This window comes from Anabrus simplex, chromosome 5, assembly GCF_040414725.1.
Source record: "Anabrus simplex isolate iqAnaSimp1 chromosome 5, ASM4041472v1, whole genome shotgun sequence".
Classification (NCBI taxonomy): domain Eukaryota; kingdom Metazoa; phylum Arthropoda; class Insecta; order Orthoptera; family Tettigoniidae; genus Anabrus; species Anabrus simplex.
In genome coordinates this window covers 336,440,757-336,461,289 of record NC_090269.1, presented here as the reverse complement: position 1 = coordinate 336,461,289, position 20,533 = coordinate 336,440,757, and the positions used below count along the sequence as shown (strand labels likewise).

At 36.7% G+C, this 20,533-nt stretch overlaps 1 protein-coding gene across 2 annotated transcripts in view; it reads right to left on the bottom strand.

Annotated features, from left to right (window-relative positions):
- Positions 1–20,533, bottom strand: part of LOC136874885 (WD repeat, SAM and U-box domain-containing protein 1) — a 189,306-nt gene that overhangs the window by 120,311 nt on the left and 48,462 nt on the right. For both annotated transcript variants that reach the window (XM_067148587.2, XM_067148590.2), the window contains one exon: positions 5,842–6,080. In XM_067148587.2, coding sequence (XP_067004688.2) covers positions 5,842–6,080 — 239 coding nt within the window. The remainder of the gene's footprint in view (positions 1–5,841; positions 6,081–20,533) is intronic.

The window sequence follows — 20,533 nt, the reverse complement described above, 5'->3', positions numbered from 1 at the left end:
TAACGACAATCCGCTATAGCGAGTAAAGTTTTCGCCATTGGGAATTCTCACTACACCAGACTTCTACCTATTACACAACACTAATTCCCTTAGTGTCTCAGTGTTGCATTGCTCACCTTCTCGATGTCTTGATAACCCAAAGTTATGTAGGTCTTTTCCACATGCTGCCTTCTCTACTCAATTTCAAAAAGTGCTTTGCTGTAGACCACATTATTTGCTTCTACTTCTGATGCTTCATTTCTAAATCTGTTGAGGATCTCTTCTGGAGTATCATCTTTGAAATCGTTCCAGAGGTTTCAAGGGTTATGGATGCCACACGAACTGAGGACTGCAAACAGGTATTGTATACAGGAGGCTAACTAAATCAAAACTACTTCTTCCAAGGTGGCATCCCCATTGTCATGTAGATTTGTTCCACATAGAGTAGTGAGATACTCACAGTACAGAAGCGTGCTGGCGAAAGGATCATTCTAGTACACATTGAAATGAAATGAAATGAAATGGAGTATGGCTTTTAGTGCCGGGAGTGTCCAAGGACGAGTTCGGCTCGCCAGATGCAGGTCTTTTGATTTGACACCCGTAGGCGACCTGCGCATCGTGATGAGGATGAAATAGCAATGAAGACGACACAGACACGCAGCCCCCGTGCCAGCGAAATTAACCAATGATGGTTAAAACTCCTGACCCTGCCAGGAATCGAACCCGGGACCCCTGTGACCAAAGGCCAGCATGCTAACCATGTAGCCATGGAGCCGGACCTAGTATACGTTAAAAAATGCTGAGTGTTGTGTTAGGAGGGATTTGGATCCATTCCTGGAAGTTTATGGCGTTGGACATTTTCTAGATGCATGCTCAAGTACATGACCGTGAGATGCCTATTGTGCACAGGGAATCCAAATATCCTCCAAAACCCCTCATTGCTACTAATGTAGCGCCCAGACTGGTACCTCTGAACTTTGCCCCGCTGGTTACTTTGATCCCCTTGCCCATGAAGATTGAATGCAACCTGCACTGCAGTTGTTGATGTACTTGCACATGTACTTAATTCGATAGAGCTGCAAAATTCCATGTTTATATCGGCGTTGAACATTTTGCAGAGAAGTGTGGGCCGTACGGGACTATCCAAGAACATGGCAACCGAGTAAGAGAGCACTGGTGGTTAGTCTGAAGATTTATTGTGTTCAAATGGATATTAGTGATTCTTGGTGACTTAGTTATGTGTAACAATGACTTGTGTGTGTGAAACACACAGGTGAATAAGAAATATATTTTATTTTATGTGAACTAAGTGTGAAACAGTGTTTGAGATCGGAATTTTTGTTTGAGGTTATGTCCAAGGACAAACAACAGAGTCGCGGTAGCAAGGAGATGGCAAGCTTGGAGCAGCAACAGTCACAGCAGCGCAGTGTAGCGGATGGGAATGTGAGGACTCCACCTAACATACACAGTCGCTCAGAGGATCTGTCGGCCGCGGTGAATAAAATACTTCGTTAGTCAACATTTTTAGATTCAATTATGGATCGATTAGTTGACAGAGTTATTGACAGGCTGATGGAAAGTATTGATTTCAGTACTAAAGTAATTGAAGACTTAAAACTGGAAATCAATAAACAAGATGGAAGGAAGGATCAAGGAACTTCAGCAGGAACTTCACAAGATGAACTACAGACCTATATAAGTCCTTCCCAATGCATCAAAAATCCTCGAGATAGTGGTCCAAGACAGGCTATTAAAATACCTACAATGTAAGGACTATTTTTATCCATATCAGTATGGATTTTTGCCTAACTGTAGTACCTACAATGCTGGAGAAGAGATTATTATTAAGCTACAGGAGTCCTTAGACTCATGCATGGTAGCATCAGGCCTCTTTATAGATCTTCAAAAAGCATTTGACACAGTTGATCATAACATTTTGCTACTGAAGTTGGAAGCACCAGGAGTTAGAGGTTTAGCACTTAACTGGTTTACAGATTATCTCAGAGACAGGGTCTAGTTTGTTAGTTGTATGGGAGCAGAAAGCACGTTGCAGACTATAACAACTGGTGTGCCTCAAGGTTCTGTTCTAGGACCAATATTATTTCTTGTATTTGTCAACAATATTGGTAACTTGCAGCTGTTTGGCAAATTGTCATTATTTGCTGATGATAGAAATATTTTTTACACAGGGAATTGTATATATAATCTTGAAGAAAAGATGCAACATGACATCTCTTTAATTCAGACCTGGCTTACTATCAACCGACTAAGAATTAATCACAATAAAAGTAACTATATCATATTTCACAAACCATTATGTACGTACATTTTCTCTGGACATCAACTTAAGTTTCTATGACCAAGTGATACCTCGAGTTCAATCAACCAAATTTCTAGGACTTAGCATAGATGAGTTGCTAACTTGGGAGAATCACATCACAATGCTGTGTGATAGAATAACTCCTGCTATTGGTGTACTCAGCCGATTAAAATACGAAGTTTCTCGTGGACTGTTGAAGAGTATTTTTTATCATGCACTAATTGAAAGCCACCTGAATTTCATGATTCATATCTGGGCATGTTGCAGTAAAGAACAATTTGAAAAGATCAGTATCATACAGAAAAGAGCACTGAAAATACTCTTCAACTTACCCACCTTAACACCAACCATACAGGTCTACCAGTATTGTAATATGCTGTCACTAGATGGTCTTCATAAAAGAGCTTCAGCTATTATGTTGTATAAATTGAAAAATGGACAAACTCATTCGAACACCCTTTGCAACTTGAATTCTGATATACATTCATACAGTTCAAGAGGATCTACTAAAATTCACTGTAAATCATCAAAATCTACTAAGTAAGGCACTAATTCTACTTGGCATTACTCTGTAAAGTTTTTCAATAGCCTTCCTGAGCATATTCGAGAAGCTGCTAAGTTACCCATCTTTAAAACCAAGCTTGTTAATTTTCTAAAAGTAAAAATGTCAAGCCTATAGGCTCCGTGCGTATAGCACTGTGCTGCTGCGGGTGGATACTACGAGAACTACTTAGAACCATATTCATCAACAGCTCGCCATAAGAAGCTGGAATGTGTGTGACGTTTACATGCATTTATTCAATTATTTTACAGTGCTGTCTTCAGATGATTATTTTTAATGTCACAATGTTCTGACAGAATGATGTGCTTGTTCTTGGCTGCATTAGTAGATACAGTAATAGAGAGCTTTCATTCAAGACCTCACGAAATGGATTTGAAAAGACGGTGGATCTTAGCAGTAAATCGCAGGAAGTGATTCCGGATTTGTACTTTTACAGTATTTAATACACAGTTACTCTTAACATAATGCAAAGGTTAACAATTACAAACAAATTATTGAAGAAGTTGGATGTCAACACCAACATCTACAAGACCATGCAGAAGACCGTGGTCATTGCCACGACTGGAATTGTATGGAAATTTATGGGTTCAAATTCTACGTAAAACGGTAGTTTACATTACGGTTTATTCTGCTTTGATTTCCTAAACTCTGTACAATTGTTTGAATATCATTACAACGAAAGTGTGCAAAATAAATAAATAAATAAATAAATAAATAAATAAATAAATAAATAAATAAATAAATAAATAAATAAATAAATAAATAATAATAATAACAATAACATATCGTACTACAGTTCAGACCACAATGTGAATTTTTAGAGTATTCTGTCACAACCTCACGAAATGGATTTAAAAAGGCAGTGGACAAATATACTGTATTTATAGAAATTGGCCTCCATTACACAATATCAATAGCTCACAGAAATACCGCATTTTACGTACGTAAAATTCTGTTCTTGCCCAGAGGTGGTGCAACTCTTTTCAAGCAACCCCTAATGAACATGAGCTGCATGTAACCTCATGTCAATCTTAAATTTCTGTCTGTATCGGGAATCAAGCCCGGGCCCCCGACGAAGGAAACTAGCAGCGCTAACCGTTATATTACAGAGGTAGTCGCGATCATATTATAAATATAGACATAACAATTTATTGGCAACGTTAAGATATTCTGATATTTTCAACTGGTCCAACATCAATCCTGTGCCTTTTTATCGGAAAAAGTTCCTCTATAAGCTCTTCTCCTTGTTGTAATTCTCTTTCCACGCTTTTTAGATGCGAGGTCCAGACAATTCACAGGGTTGATCGGTACACGAGGTGACATGTTCTGAGTAAACTGTAAAGTAACAGCAGAAATAGGCTTACATTTCATGGAAATATTTTTATTATTTTACCAAGGCCTCCCTCGCTACATTAACCTACGCTAACATGATATCGTATTAGAGATAGGCCAAATATATTTTTCTGAAGACAGCATTGGTTAATGTGTACATGAAAATTAATCTTGTTATCACCACAAATAATACATACATTACTATGTTGCCTCTATCGTGAAATGGTAGTCTCTCTAGTGAACCAATGTTTTTCTCTTATATTTGCAGTTATTCGCTCTGTTGGTATTTCCTGCGAACAGTTTTTCTTGTAAATTTAATACATGGCCACTTTCTTGAAGTTTGGAATAATTTGGCCGATTGTTGTTGCATAAAACACTTTGAAATCCCACTCTTATTATTTAGTCGGCCATAGCAACACGCTGTGAAACGACAGAGATGTGCGCGGTGATCGCATTAACTTACAATGTTCGCCACTCGCAGCGCAGCGGTGCATTTTTCTCAGCAGCGCACGGAGCCTATAGAGTACTGATTCAGTATATTATATCACTGCTGTTCATATTTGGTTTCGATCACTATGATACCTTATTATTATTATTATTATTATTATTATTATTATTATTATTCATTGTACAGTGTATTATATTTTTGTCCTAGAAGCTGATGTTCTCAAATCTTATCTTTGTTGCCAAATGTAATTAATTGTACTGCACCATTATGAGCCTTGGCTCAGGTGCCTCTTTTGAAATAAACAAATAAAAAAAAAATTTAAAAAATTGTTGATGTTTACAGGCCTGTTGCTGGTGTCACCACATTGATCTAAGCCATGCAGCTGCCATATGCCAGGCTTCTTCATCTGTAAAAAGGATAGCTGTTCTCACTGATCTGAGTCTCTTTGACGAGAGCTTTGGAGTATTCTTTAGTGCACTTGTCCTTCTTTATGTAAGGTGACATGGAGTTGTAAACACTACAAGGGACGTGAATCATTTTTCTGGATGTTCTCATTCAGGACAGAGTGAATGTTTTGGTTTGGTATTACGGAAATTAAAATGCCATCAATCTGTTGGGGCTAATTTTAACTAAAAGCCAAAATAATGCAAGTACATGCATGAGGCGTGTTTCTTGCCATTCTACTATATACATACAGCACTGCATGGGGCCAACAATTTCATCCTTTGTCAAAACTGCTAAAAATTTAATCACTTTCTGTTCCCTCAGGCTATGATGTCATACTGATCAGTTGGCTTTTGGCCTATGAGCAACTCTACCAAATTTTCTGTCCACTTGGGATTGCAAGTCATTGTTATAAACACGTCTGGTCATCCATAATGTCTGGCGTATGCTAATGTATGGCAAGATAACAACCTGGCCCAATTTACTGACATTAGTGGCACCATTGGAGGCTATGGCATCTTGCAAATGCACATAGTTTTCAGTTGGTCAACTGGGCTTGTACTAGTCAGAACGGCAACCTGCCCAACTTAATACCAAAAGTCTTGTTAACTTTACAACTTATCTTTATCTACTATAGAACTTCTGTTGCAGGCACAGGGCAGTAATCATATAAACAAATAGCTTCATATTATATCAATGACACAGTATGAATAATATTAATTTCTGTTCACATTATAAAATCATTCCTATTCTTACCTCCCAAATTCGTATAGTCTTATCAAGACTGGAGGACACAACATGTGTTCCTGCTGGAGAAAAGCGTACGCAAGTCACAGCCGATGTGTGGCCATCAAGGACGAGGTGAAGAGTGATTTGGCAAGGTGTTGTAGTTTGGTACTTCAGCTTCTGACCGACAGATATTTGCCACAGTTTTACCAGATTATCATTGCCACTTGTCACCATCAGGTAGCGATGATACATCATATCATCTTCCTCTAAAAGATGTGACAAATAAATAAACGCTCATTTAAGTTAACAGTAGTAAAAATCATCACAAAATGATCAGTAAAACTGAAATAAAATAAAAGTAAATTAAACATATTCATTACATATAGCGTGGTATAAGTACGAGGGTAATCCCAAAAATAAGGTCTCCTATATTTTTATAAATAAAGAACTCTGTTCGTGTGGCTGTTGGTCACAATATTGTGAACAGTGTTTCCTGCACTCGCATATAAACATGCACACGCCGCGCTGAGGCACTCAGACGTGGCTTGGCAGCCGTTGAGAATGGGGCTCCCGTTGGATGTTACAGCCAAGTGCAAAGTGCGCGCAGTTATTCGGTTTCTGAATGTAAAAGGTACTGAACCGACTGAAATCCATCGCCAATTGACGGAAATGTACGGTAAGTCGTGCATGGATGTCAAAATTGTTCCTAAGTGGTGTAGAGAGTTTGCAGCCGGTCGGACTGAAATTCACGATGAACGAAGAAAGGACCGGGAGACCGTCAATTTCCGTCGAGACAGTCGTGAAGGTTGAGCAAATCATGCGTGAAGATCGGCGGATCACCCTGGATGATCTCTGTACTTTGATTTCTGAGGTTTCTTGAAGCGCTGCTCACAACTTCCTGAACAGCATGGCGGCGAGCTGGTATGACACGGGCATACAAAAACTGTCACAGCATCTAAAAAAATGCATAGACTAAAATGGTGATTATGTAGAAAAATAGCTAAATGTTCAAGCTGTAAAATGATGTAAAACCATTGTAGAAATAAACAGGTCTATGTATTTATAAAAAATAGGAGACCTTATTTTTGGGATTACCTTCGTAGTTGCTAGTTGAGATTTTACTACTAACACAAGTTCATGTAAGCTCTGTCTACCAATAATTACAAATGGAACTTCACCAAGAGTTAATGAAGCAAATGATAGAATTTGAACACACAAAACTGAAATGTTTTATAAATATTATAGTCAATGGGGCACTATGAATATAAGGAACATGAAGAAGCATTAGAAAATCTATTAATTTTTATTTTTTGTTAATGGTTTACCATAAAATGTTTTTGGCAACACAAAGATGGGGAAGTGATAGGATTGGGATGATAGCAGCCATGGCCTTGGGAAGCACAACATCAGTTAACAATAGTTAGTGTACCATTTTGTCATTAAGTTTAGTTGAAAACATGCCTCTGACACCTGAAGATGTTGCCAAAGCTGTTGCCTCCACTACGCTGCTGCTCCTACAGGAGCACCACATACCATAGTGCAAGAGGCAGGGAAATGGCATTGAAAAATGAACAGTGACTCCATAAGAGCTGGATCTAGCAGGAAAAAGGAAAACTTCAGCCTGAGATGACCAATTTCGTGTCAGCCAGGTTCTAACAGATTGCCACACAGCTGTGGTTGAAGCTCGGAATCAGTGTACAGTGTTAACGTGAGCAAGAGAACTGTTCAATGATACGTTAGAGAACACAATCTTAAATCACAATGACCTTCTATGGCACCAGACCTGACCAGACAGCACTGAGCTGCCCTTCTTCAGTTTGCATGTGAGCATGTCCAATAGACCGTGTAACAGTGGAGCAGTGTGTTGTTCTCTGAAAGTCCAGGTTCTCTCTTAAATCTCCAGATGGTAGGAAGAGAGTCTGAAGACGTGATATGCAGAGTGTACATTCTCCATACGGACGTCGTTTGGTGGAGGCTCTCTAATAGTGTGAAGTGGCATATCCATGGAGGTCCGAACAGAACTGGTACTCAATGAGAACAGTAACCTCAATGCCCACTGCTACAACAATGAGATTCTTGTTGATAACGTCATGCCCTTTGCTCCATTTATTGGAGCCAAATTCGTATTTGTGCACGACAGTGCTTGTTCCCACATAGTGCACTGTGTATCACAGTATCTCGATGCCTTAGAGGTTATTCGACTAAAGTGGCCAGCAGACAGCCTAGATTTAAATTTTTTAGAACTTCTCTGTAAATATTTACTGAACAAAATTCATGACTTTGAACAAATTTATTATATACCCACTGACTGATCACGACCTAGAAGAAAGGGTCCAATTTGGACCATGAATGGGTGTGAAAATGATTCGAGTTGAAATGATCTGCAATGTCTAGAATGGCCATGGTACATTACTACAGCTACCACAATTACAATAATCTATTTTGGGGGAATGTTTGGAGTGTCAGTAAATGGAGTGAAGAAAGGTCATAGCAACCTGATCTTGAAATCAATGGGTATATTAGTGTACCCACTAATCTTATGAAGACTTTAGTCACTCATTGTGTACCGCACAATCCCATGGTCTCTGCACTGCTATTCAGATGAGTTACAGAAATCTCAATAACACTCCATGTAATCTTGCACCATGTCTAAATGATTGGCATTAGCCATTCTATGGGTTCACTGTCCCATATGTAGCATGCCATTAAAACTAGAGCAGAGGTGGAAATGCCATGACTGGGTGGTATGATATGATGTTGAGTAGCATCGCGTCGTGTTCGGTGAAGAATCTTGGTTCTACATTAGCATAGATAACTATCATGAGCTAGTGTTGTGACTTCACAAGAAGAGGGCTCATCCTACCAAGAGCTGTAGAGTCATACACCAGCATTACTCATAGCATCATGTTGTGTAGAATCATAGGATATAACTTCAGACACAACATCCTTATCAGTATCCTTCATGAGACAGCATGCCGGTACAGTCTTTCAATAACGCCTGCCCATACAGGGTACATATGTCTATGCAGTGCCCATATCATGTCAAGGTAATCCTATGACCATCAAGGGATTAGCTTGCATGTCAACTCCGACCCAGTGTCAATCCACATGGTCTTGAGGGCCAGTTACAAAAGCTGCTGACTCCGTTACCCATTTGATCTGATATTGTAACGTGTGTTGTGTTTGAGTCATCAGTCCATAGACTGGTTTGATGCACCCCTCCATGCCACCCTATCCTGAGCTAACCTTTTCATTTCTACGTAACTATTGCATCCTACATCTGCTCTAATCTGCTTGTCATATTCATACCTTGGTCTACCCCTACCGTTCTTACCACCTACACTTCCTTCAAAAACCAACTGAACAAGTCCTGGGTGTCTTAAGACACGTCCTAACATTCTATCTCTTCTTCTCGTCAAATTTAGCCAAAGTTATAAATCTCATTTTTCAACCGTATTGGAGTTCAGAGTATCAAATTATTAAAATTAATGAACCACCTTTCCAATACATAAAATCCTTATATTTAGGATGAAACCATTTAATCACAAATTGGACATGTTTCACTCATACCTTGGTCTACCCCTACCGTTCTTACAACCTACACTTCCTTCAAAAACCAACTGAACAAGTCCTGGGTGTCTTAAGACACGTCCTAACATGTTGAGTGAAACATGTCCAATTTGTAATTAAATGGTTTCATCCTAAATATAAGGATTTTATGTATTGGAAAGGTGGTTCATTAATTATAATAATTTGATAATTTGAAATTTAGCCAAATCGATCTCCCCTCACCAATTCGATTCAGTATCTCTTCATTCGTGATTCGATCTATCCATCTCACCTTCAGCATTCTTCTGTAACACCACATTTCAAAAGCTTCTATTCTCTTTCTTTCTGAGCTAGTTATCGTCCATGTTTCACTTCCATACAAAGCCACGCTCCACACGAAAGTCTTCAAAAACATCTTTCTAATTCCGATATCAACGTTTGAAGTGAGCAAATTTCTTTTCTTAAGAAAACTCTTCCTTGCTTGTGCTAGTCTGCATTTTATGTCCTCCTTACTTCTGCCATCGTTAGTTATTTTACTACCCAAGTAACAATATTCATATACTTCCTTTAAGACTTCATTTCCTAATCTAATATTTCCTACATTACCTGCCTTCGTTCGACTGCACACCATTACTTTTATTTTGGACTTATTTATTTTCATCTTGTACTCCTTACCCAAGACTTCATCCATACCATTCAGCAAATTCTCAAGATCTTCTGCAGTCTCAGATAAAATAACAATATCATTGGCAAATCTCAAGGTTTTGATTTCCTCTCCTTGGACTGCGATTCCCTTTCCAAATTTCTCTTTGATTTCCTTTACTGCCTGTTCTATGTAAACATTGAAAAGGAGAGGGGACACACTGCAGCCTTGCCTCACTCCTTTCTGGATTGCTGCTTCTTTTTCAAAGCCTTCGATTTTTATCACTGCAGACTGATTTTTCTACAGATTGTAGATAATTCTTCGTTCTCGGTATCTGATCCCTATCATCTTCAGAATCATAAATAGCTTGGTCCAATCAACATTATCGAATGCCTTTTCTAGATCTACGAATGCCATGTACGTGGGCTTGTCCTTCTTGATTCGATCCTCTAAGATCAGATGTAAAGTCAGGATTTCTTCACGTATTCCTACATTTCTTCTGAAGCCAAATTGATCTTCTCCCACCTCAGCTTCAACTTGTTTTTCCATTCTTCTGTAAATAATAGGTGTTAAAATTTTGCAGGCATGAGATACTAAACTAATGGTGCGGTAGTTTTCACACCTGTCAGCACCAGCTTTCTTGGGAATAGGTATAACAACATTCTTCCGAAAATCGGATGGGACTTCTCCTGTCTCATACATCTTACACACTAAATGGAATAACCTTGCCATGCTGGTTTCTCCTAAGGCTGTCAGTCATTCAGAAGGAATGTCATCAATTCCAGGTGCCTTGTTCCTATTTAGATCGCTCACAGCTCTGTCAAACTCTGACCTCAAAACTGGGTCTCCCATTTCATCAGTATCAACAGCCTCTTCTTGTTCGAGAACCAAATTATCTACATCTTTACCTTGATACAACTGTTGGATATGTTCTTGCCATCTTTCCGCTTTGACTTCTTTCCCCAGAAGTGGCTTTCCATCTAACTCTTAATATTCATACACCTCGATTTCCTTTCTCCAAAGGTTTCCTTGATATTCCTGTATGCAGCATCTACCTTTCCCAGGACCATACAACCTTCGACATCCTTGCACTTGTGATACAATTCCTTTAGTTTTGCCAATTGCCACCTTTTCAATACAATAAAAATATGTTACAAACTTACACATTTATTATGATGTTTACATGGTACATGTTTCGCTCCTTTTCGTGAGCATCATCAGCCAAACTATCATTAAATCTAAGATTGTGTAAGATCATAAAACAATTCTTTGGTTCAAAATTACTCTTATAAAACTAATTGACAATCTTATAATATTTTAAAAGTCACACTACAATAAAATTATGTCTTAAGTTAACACTTTTTGTCTAAAATCTTCTTCAGTCTAAACATTTTATCGCCGAAACTTATCCGGTGATCATCATTTAAAATTGTTTAAAATGAGAATAAAATAAAAATAAAAATAAAAAACTTTGAAAACTGGCTAGTTGTGTTGATTCCCGTTGCTTAAAACTTCATAACAGTATTGAATATCTTCTGCAGTTGATAATTGTCATTATGGATAATAGACTTGTTCTCGTTGCTGGAGTAACATTTAAAAAATTTATTTGTATTAAATTTGATTATCAATGGGGTAAAATTGTTCGTGAACAAACTTGTTGATAAAACACTTTTTGATGTGATATTGGATTCAAAATGTTCTCAAACGTTCCATAATGACTCGTTGGTGTATCTGTAATGAAAGATAAAAATTATATGTTTATGGTTTTGATTGTATTTCTGTATAACATCTTATTGGAAGAATTGTCACTTACTTTCCTTTCTGCTGCTTGATTGTTTGGTGTTACTCCTAGCTTCTTGAGAACTATTTGTTATCCTGTTTGCACTTCTTGTGTTGTATGTGTGAGTGTGGATGATTTTACGTTTTGGCGGGGAGGGGGAAGGGGAAGTTAAGGTAGGCGGTGCATTGGTAGCTACAGTAGACTGTGGATGGGATAGTCTAGGTGAAGTGAGGGGAGGAGTTGAGTTTGTTTGTGTCAATAAGCTATTAACTTTTATCGGATTAAAATGTTTATAGAATTTATTTATATCTGATTTGAGTATTTGTATTAGTTCCGGTAATTGTAATAAGATGGGATTCTTTAGTTCTATTTCGTCATTTAGGTATTTATTTTTATTGTATTGTTGATCTAAATGAATGTATATGTTTTCCAATTCCGTCATTTCTTTTCCTTTTTCTACTCTTCTTAAGATTTTTAAATCCCTTTTAATAGTTGTAAAACTGTGTCAAGTTTCTTGCATGTGTGTACTCATTGCAGAATGTTTCCTATGTTTGGCTGCATTTACATGTTCAAGATATCTTATTATAAAGCTTTGGCCAGTCTGGCCAACGTATGAAAAATTGCACTCTGCGCACGTGAGTCTGTATATTCCAGATCCTTGATACTGATTACTATTTGTATTAACTTTATTATGGTTGAAGAAAATGTTTCTGTTCGTGATTTGGGTCTTGAAGGCAATGTTAATATTTTGTTTTTTGATGGTATTAGTGATCTGGTATATCGCTGGGTTAGTAAATGTGAAAGTTGCAAATTTTGATTTTATTTTTTTTTATTTTTATCTGGTACAAGATTAGTGGCCAATTTTATTTTCACCTTATTAATGATTTTGTTAATCATTTCTATTTTGTAACCGTTATTGAGTACTAGATCTTTTATGAAATCAAGTTCTTTCTTTAAATTCTTGTTTGTTAGTGGAATTTTTAGGGCTCTGTAAACTAAACTCAAAAAATGCTGCCTGTTTGTGAGAGTTGGGGTGGAGTGACTCATTTTTGATCGTTACTGGAGTAAACGTCGGTTTTCTATGAATCTGGAATTCAAATTTGTTTCCTGCTCTCTTTACATTTATATCTAGGAAACTTAATGAATTGTTCCTTTCATCTTCCTTAGTGAATTTTATATTATTGTTTAATTTATTTAAGAAATCCAAAATATCATCACTATTGTTCAGTTTACTGTCTATTATAACAAACGTGTCATCCACGTATCTCAGCCAAAGGTTTAGTCCATCTATGTTATTTAAAATTTTTACGTGTTCTAAATGATCCATATAAATGTTAGCTAGTATACCTGATGCAGGGTCACCCATTCCTAAGCACATTTGCTGATATATCTTTTGATTAAATGTGAAGTAATTATTATTTAAAGTAAATCTTAATACATTTATGAATTCTTCTATTTCACACTTACTTAATTTACTATGATTGAATAAATTTATTTTGATTATATTAATGGTTTCGTTGAATGGTATGCAAGGGTACATATTAGTTATATCATATGAACACATTTTATGATGTGGTTGTAGTTTGAATTTATTTAGTTTATCACAGAATTCTATTGAATTATTAATTGTAGAATTATTGTAAAATTTATAGTGCTTTTTCAAAAAATGATGTATAAATTTAGAGGTCTTGTATGTTGGGCTATTCATGCAGTTAAATATAGGTCGCATAGGTATGTTAGCTTTGTGAATTTTAGGCATGGCTCTGGCTGTTGGTATTTTGGGATTCATATTTATCAGCTTCTGACATTCCAGATCATTAAAGAGAAAAGACGAATTTTTAAGTAATTTCTTTAGGTTTCATTGAATTTTGATTGTAGGATCTTTCTGCATTATCGAATAGGCTCCATTTGAGAAAAATTCTTCTGTTTTCTTAATGTAATCTTGCTTATTTAAAATAACTGTAGTTTCTCCTTTATCGGCTTTGGTTACTATTATGTTGCTTTCGTTGATTTTAGTTTTTAATTCTTTGATTTGTTTCGTGAGGTCAGGATTTAAGTTGTTATTTCTTTCTTTTATTAAGGTTGGAAGTTTCTTTTTAACTTTGAATCTTGTATCACTTTGCGATTCTAAAGGCAATTTCCCTATATTAGATTCTACTTCAGCTACAGTGGTTATTACGTCTTCTATTTGATGACGGTTAGGCCAATTAAATTTTGATCCTTTAGTCAATAAGCTCATTTCACTATCCGTGAAGGTGACATCTGATAAATTTACAGTGGTTGGGCTGTTTTTAAGGTCTGAGTTAGTCTGTTTTATACTTGTATTATGTTTTTCGGATTTTGTTTTGTTCTCTCTTAACCCATTCGCCTCACATTTAAATACCATAGGAGTTCACTAAGAAATCACATTTAAATACCGCTCTGCATACAAAACCAACCAGTAAATATTCCTTTCTGAAAATTTGCATGCATGATAAAGAAGTAATAAACTTACCAATGCCACTATTTTAGTACGTCTGCTGGGTGTGGTACACCTCAAAACATTCTTCTAAGTGAAGAGCTACGCCATACTTTTTGCACTGCCAGCAACTTTCACTTCTTTTACCCCGGCTGTAGCACACAACACACCTTCTTGTGACTTATGATTTCTTCTCTGTAGGGGGAATACGCGTGGGAAAGTGGGCCCATGATTTAGCTTGTAATCTGGTTGGCATGGTGCTCGACCTTGAACCGAGTACTCCGGCAACTGAACAGTCTCTAGTAGCTGCTGCGCAATGCTAGTTTGGAAGTCCGTTTAGCTCGTCTTTCTGTTAGCAGCGATCTTGTGATACACAGTGAAGGAATTGAAAATACACATATCTAGGAGGTAAAAATATTTTCCTATATCCTTTCACTGTGCGTCGCATGACGGGGAACAGAGCTGTAACCTGATCCTGAAGGTCAACACCACCCATCCCCTTCTGGTATTCAAGGCCACACTTGGGCTTTATCACTTCTTCCCTTGGGGTTTGTCCTATCTTTCGCCTGAGTTTGCCTGTCCCTGTCATGTCAGCTGATTTGTGTTTAGTGGTGAGAAAGCAAACATCCTTGTTATCTTTCCACTTCACACACAACATACTGTTGGCAGCCCACGTCTCATACTCTCCACATTTTAGTTTCTTCTTACTGATATCGCGAGGCATGTCTTTTCGGTTCTGTCTAACAGTTCCAATTACATTCATCTGCTTGTCGTGTAGCCTTTTGAATAAATCTGGGGAAGAATACCAGTTATCTAAAAACAATGTATGTCCTCGGCCTAACAAGTGTTCACACATGTTGAGCACGACGTTTGTACTTGCTGGCAGACTTGGATCCGTTACATCATCACCTACATAAATTTTGAAAGACAGACAGTAGCCAGAACTTGATTCACAAATTTTGTAAATTTTTATTCCAAACCTAGAACGTTTAGACCTATTACACTGGACATATGAAAGGCGGCCTCTGAATTTCATTAGACTTTCATCTAGAGCAATGTCTTGTGAAGGTAATTATAATTCTGAAAATTTGGAGCAGAAATGTTGTATTATAGGCCTAATCTTTTTTAGTTTGTCACTACTATCGACTTGTTCATCGTCAACAAAATGTAAAAATTGTGAAATTATAATAAATCTTCCCCTGCTCATGGTTTCACGAAAAATAGGAGTGTTTATACACCTGTTTTTACTCCAGTATAACTGTATTCTTGACTTTTGCACTCGTGACATTAGTATAACTAACGTAAAATATGCCCTAATTTTGTCGGGTGTAGTCTCAAACAATTTGTCATCGTCTTTCAAATTTTTTCTGTCAGGATTGCTCAACTGTTTTGCTGCATATGAATTTGTCTCGACAGGTATATTGTCAAACAAAGGGTTCATGTATTCACAAAAAAATCCGAGTTCAGATATTGGCTGCGTATCAAACTTTTTCAATAAATTTTCACTAACCTTACTGTATTCACTAAACTTATGTACAACAGGTTTATTGTCACTTTTTGTCCAGTTCCAGTCAGTCAAGTTAGTCTGTGCCGAGGTACGAGCTCGTTTCGAAAGACTCAGCACACCGTCGTTATTTGCTTCACTTTCCGTGTCATCAGAACTATTATACGCATCGCTAGTACTCGAACTAAGGACTTCAGGGTCTATTTCGTCGTCACAAACATCACTGCCTTCAATATCACTCTCTAAAACACTATCTATTAGCTTCTGTATTCCTTCTTCATCAGCACCAGCATATCTGCTTGACGCCATGATGGCAACTGACAAAGGCGAAATCATGTGAAAAAAGATTCTCTTATCTCTTGTTCTGGAAGTGTGCGAGAACCTGGTGAAAGGGAAAAAACCGAAGCCACATGTGTAAACTTCAGCTCAGAATGCATACAAGTGGCGTCTGTGGGTTATTGACTGAACTATATGGATTGATGTACAGCTGTGCATCGCCGTGAGCAGAGCTCATCATTTGATTCATAAGCCACGAGTAACTATGACTACCTAGGGTCGTCAAATGATGCGATTGGGTTAAAAGTGATATTTTGTTTTCTTTTTCTTTTTCTTTGTTTCTTCTCTAATATACTAACGAGTTTCTCATTAGTAAATTGTTGTACTGATTGCCATTCTAATGGGGTTAGAAGGTCAGAGATTTCTAAATGTGTACGATAAAGTTGTAAGTTTAAAAACGACTTTTTTCTGTAATGTGTTTTTATCTCGCTTTTTAGCCAGATTTCATTTACTTTGTTTTGAGTGTCTACTAAATTTGGCATTGATAAGTTTCGTCTTTGTACAGATTTCAAAAACTTTGGTACTAGTTTGAATTTTAAACAAGTTGTAAGTTTAAAAACGACTTTTTTCTGTAATGTGTTTTTATCTCGCTTTTTAGCCAGATTTCATTTACTTTGTTTTGAGTGTCTACTAAATTTGGCATTGATAAGTTTCGTCTTTGTACAGATTTCAAAAACTTTGGTACTAGTTTGAATTTTAAACATTCTTTTAAAAAATATGTCTTTCGCGATCTTACCAATCTTAACCTTAAGATTAATGAATCTGTTTTTAATCTTGTTATTAGCCTGGTTGGCCATTACATTGCAGGTTATAAACTTCATTTTCCTCGTCCGTATTGAAGATTTACTTGTGATACAATTCCTTTAGTTTTGCCAATTGCCACCTTTTCAATACAATAAAAATATATTACAAACTTACATATTTATTATGTTTACATGGTACATGTTTCGCTCCTTTTCGTGAGCATCATCAGCCAAACTATCATTAAATCTAAGATTGTGTAAGATCATAAAACAATTCTTTGGTTCAAAATTACTCTTATAAAACTAATTGACAATCTTATAATATTTTAAAAGTCACACTACAATAAAATTATGTCTTAGGTTAACACTTTTTGTCTAATATCTTCTTCAGTCTAAACATTTTATCGCCGAAACTTCTCTGGTGAACATCTTTTAAAATTGTTTAAAATGAGAATAAAAAATAAAATAAAAAAAAACTTTGAAAACTGGCGAGCAAATGTGCTTAGGAATGGGTGACCCTGCATCAGGTATACTAGCTAACATTTATATGGATCATTTAGAACACGTAAAAATTTTAAATAACATAGATGGACTAAACCTTTGGCTGAGATACGTGGATGACACGTTTGTTATAATGGACAGTAAACTGAACAATAGTGATAATATTTTGGATTTCTTAAATAAATTAGACAATAATATAAAATTCACTAAGGAAGATGAAAGGAACAATTTATTAAGTTTCCTAGATATAAATGTAAAGAGAGCAGGAAACAAATTTGAATTCCAGATTCATAGAAAACCGACGTTTACTCCAGTAACGATCAACAATGAGTCACTCCACCCCAACTCTCACAAACAGGCAGCATTTTTGAGTTTAGTTTACAGAGCCCTAAAAATTCCACTAACAAACAAGAATTTAAAGAAAGAATTTGATTTCATAAAAGATCTAGCACTCAATAATGGTTACAAAATAGAAATGATTAACAAAATCATTAATAAGGTGAAAATAAAATTGGCCACTAATCTTGTACCAGATAAAAAAAAAAAAAAAAAAAATCAAAATTTGCAACTTTCACATTTACTAACCCAGCGATATATCAAATCACTAATACCATCAAAAAACAAAATATTAACATTGCCTTCAAGACCCAAAATACGAACAGAAACGTTTTCTTCAACCATAATAAAGTTAATACTAATAGTAATCAATATCAAGGATATCGAAATCATCCACACTCACACATACAACACAAGAAGTGCAAACAGGATAACAAATAGTTCTCAAGAAGCTAGGAGTAACACCAAACAATCAAGCAGCAGAAAGGAAAGTAAGTGACAATTCTTCCAATAAGATGTTATACAGAAATACAATCAAAACCATAAACATATAATTTTTATCTTTCATTACAGATACACCAACGAGTCATTATGGAACGTTTGAGAACATTTTGAATCCAATATCACATCAAAAAGTGTTTTATCAACAAGTTTGTTCACGAACAATTTTACCCCATTGATAATCAAATTTAATACAAATAAATTTTATAAATGTTACTCCAGCAATGAGAACAAGTCTATTATCCATAATGACAAGTATCAACTGCAGAAGATATTCAATACTGTTATGAAGTTTTAAGCAACGGGAATCAACACAACTAGCCAGTTTTCAAAGTTTTTTATTTTTTTTATTTTATTCTCATTTTAAGCAATTTTAAATGATGTTCACCGGATAAGTTTCGGCGATAAAATGTTTAGACTGAAGAAGATTTTAGACAAAAAGTGTTAACCTAAGACATAATTTTATTGTAGTGTGACTTTTAAAATATTATAAGATTGTCAATTAGTTTTATAAGAGTAATTTTGAACCAAAGAATTGTTTTATGATCTTACACAATCTTAGATTTAATGATAGTTTGGCTGATGATGCTCACGAAAAAGAGCGAAACATGTACCATGTAAACATCATAATAAATGTGTAAGTTTGTAACATATTTTTATTGTATTGAAAAGGTGGCAATTGGCAAAACTAAAGGAATTGTATCACAAGTAGATCTTCAATACGGACGAGGAAAATGAAGTTTATAACCTGCAATCCTTGCACTTCTCCTTCAGCCATTCTTCCTTAGCTACCTTGCACTTTCTATCCACTTGATTCTTTAATTGCCTGTATTCTTTTCTGCCCTCTTCAGGCATTCTTGTATTTTCATCGTTCATCAATCAGGTCTAGTATTTCCTGAGTTATCCACTGATTCTTAGTTGATCTTTTCTTTCTTCCTAACATTTCTTCAGCAGCTCTACTGACTTCATTTTTCATGACTATCCACTCTTCCTCTATTGTGTTTCCTTCAGCCTTTTCATTTAGCCCTTGTGCAACATGTTCCTTTAAACACTCCCTCACACACTTTTCTTTCAACTTGTCTATCCCATCTTTTTGCATTCTTTCCTTCCTTCAATTTCTTCAACTTCAGATGGCATTTCATGACCAACAAGTTGTGGTCAGAGTCCACGTCTGCTCCTGGGAAAGTTTTGCAATCCAACACCTGGTTTCTGAATCTCTGCCTAATCATAATGAAGTCTATTTGATACCTTCCAGTGTCTCCAGGTCTCGTCCACATATACAGCTGTCGTTTGTGGTGTTTGAACCAAGTATTGGCAAGGACTAAATTATGATCAGTGCAAAATTCAACCAGCCGAGTTCAACATGATTTCCACAAAGCGTTTGCGATCTTTTACTGTGAGTGAGAAACTGAAAGTAGTTCGGGGAGCTGAAATTATTGGAAATCATGTCGCTGGTAGGAAATACGATATTGACGAGTCGTGTATTTGCGATTGGAGAAAGAAGAAAATGTGCTATTAACATGTAGTGGTGATCGTAGAGCTTTTCGTGGACTGAGTGTACAGTTTCCAGAAATTGAAAAAAAAAAAAAAAAAAAACCAAACCAACTTTATAAATATGTGACAGAAAGGCGGGAATTGGGATATGGTGTGTCAACTAAAGGCATTAGAGATCACAAAGGAACTTTCATCGGAAAGGTTTAAGGCAAGCCGAGGATGGGTTTGTAATTTTTATAAAAGAAATGGGTTGAGTGTACGAAGGCTTACCTAAATTTCACAGCGTCTTCCTGGTGCCTACGATGAGAATTTATTGTTGTTTTAGTGTCATATAATTTGGTTGCAGAAAGAAAATGCATATTTGCTTTCCCAAATTGGCAATGCAATGCCAGTCTACTTTGAAATGTCATTGGACAGGACTGTGAATGTTAAGGGTGCGAAAAGTGTTATCATTAGAACAGGTGGTAATGAAAAACAACGGTGTACGGTAATGTTGTGTATTCTCGCCGATGGAACTAAATTGCCGCCGTACAACGTTCTCACGTGAAGGACGCTTCCTAAAAATCTACCCACTGGTGTTATCGTCAGATCTCAGAACTCCAGCTTGATGGACAGTTCACTTGTGGAAGACTGGGTAAAGTGTGTCTGGCAACGTCGCCCTGGTGCATTATTGGGACAAAAGGGCATGCTTGTTCTCGACAGTTACCGCAGCCACACAACAGATGCTGTGAAGAAACATATCAAGGATGGGAAAACCGACCTAGCAGTCATTCCGGGTGGGATGACGTCTATGCTACAGCTGCTGGATGTCTGCGCGAACCGTCCATTTAAAGCAGCCTTGAAACAGCTCTATACAGAATGGATGGCGGCTGAT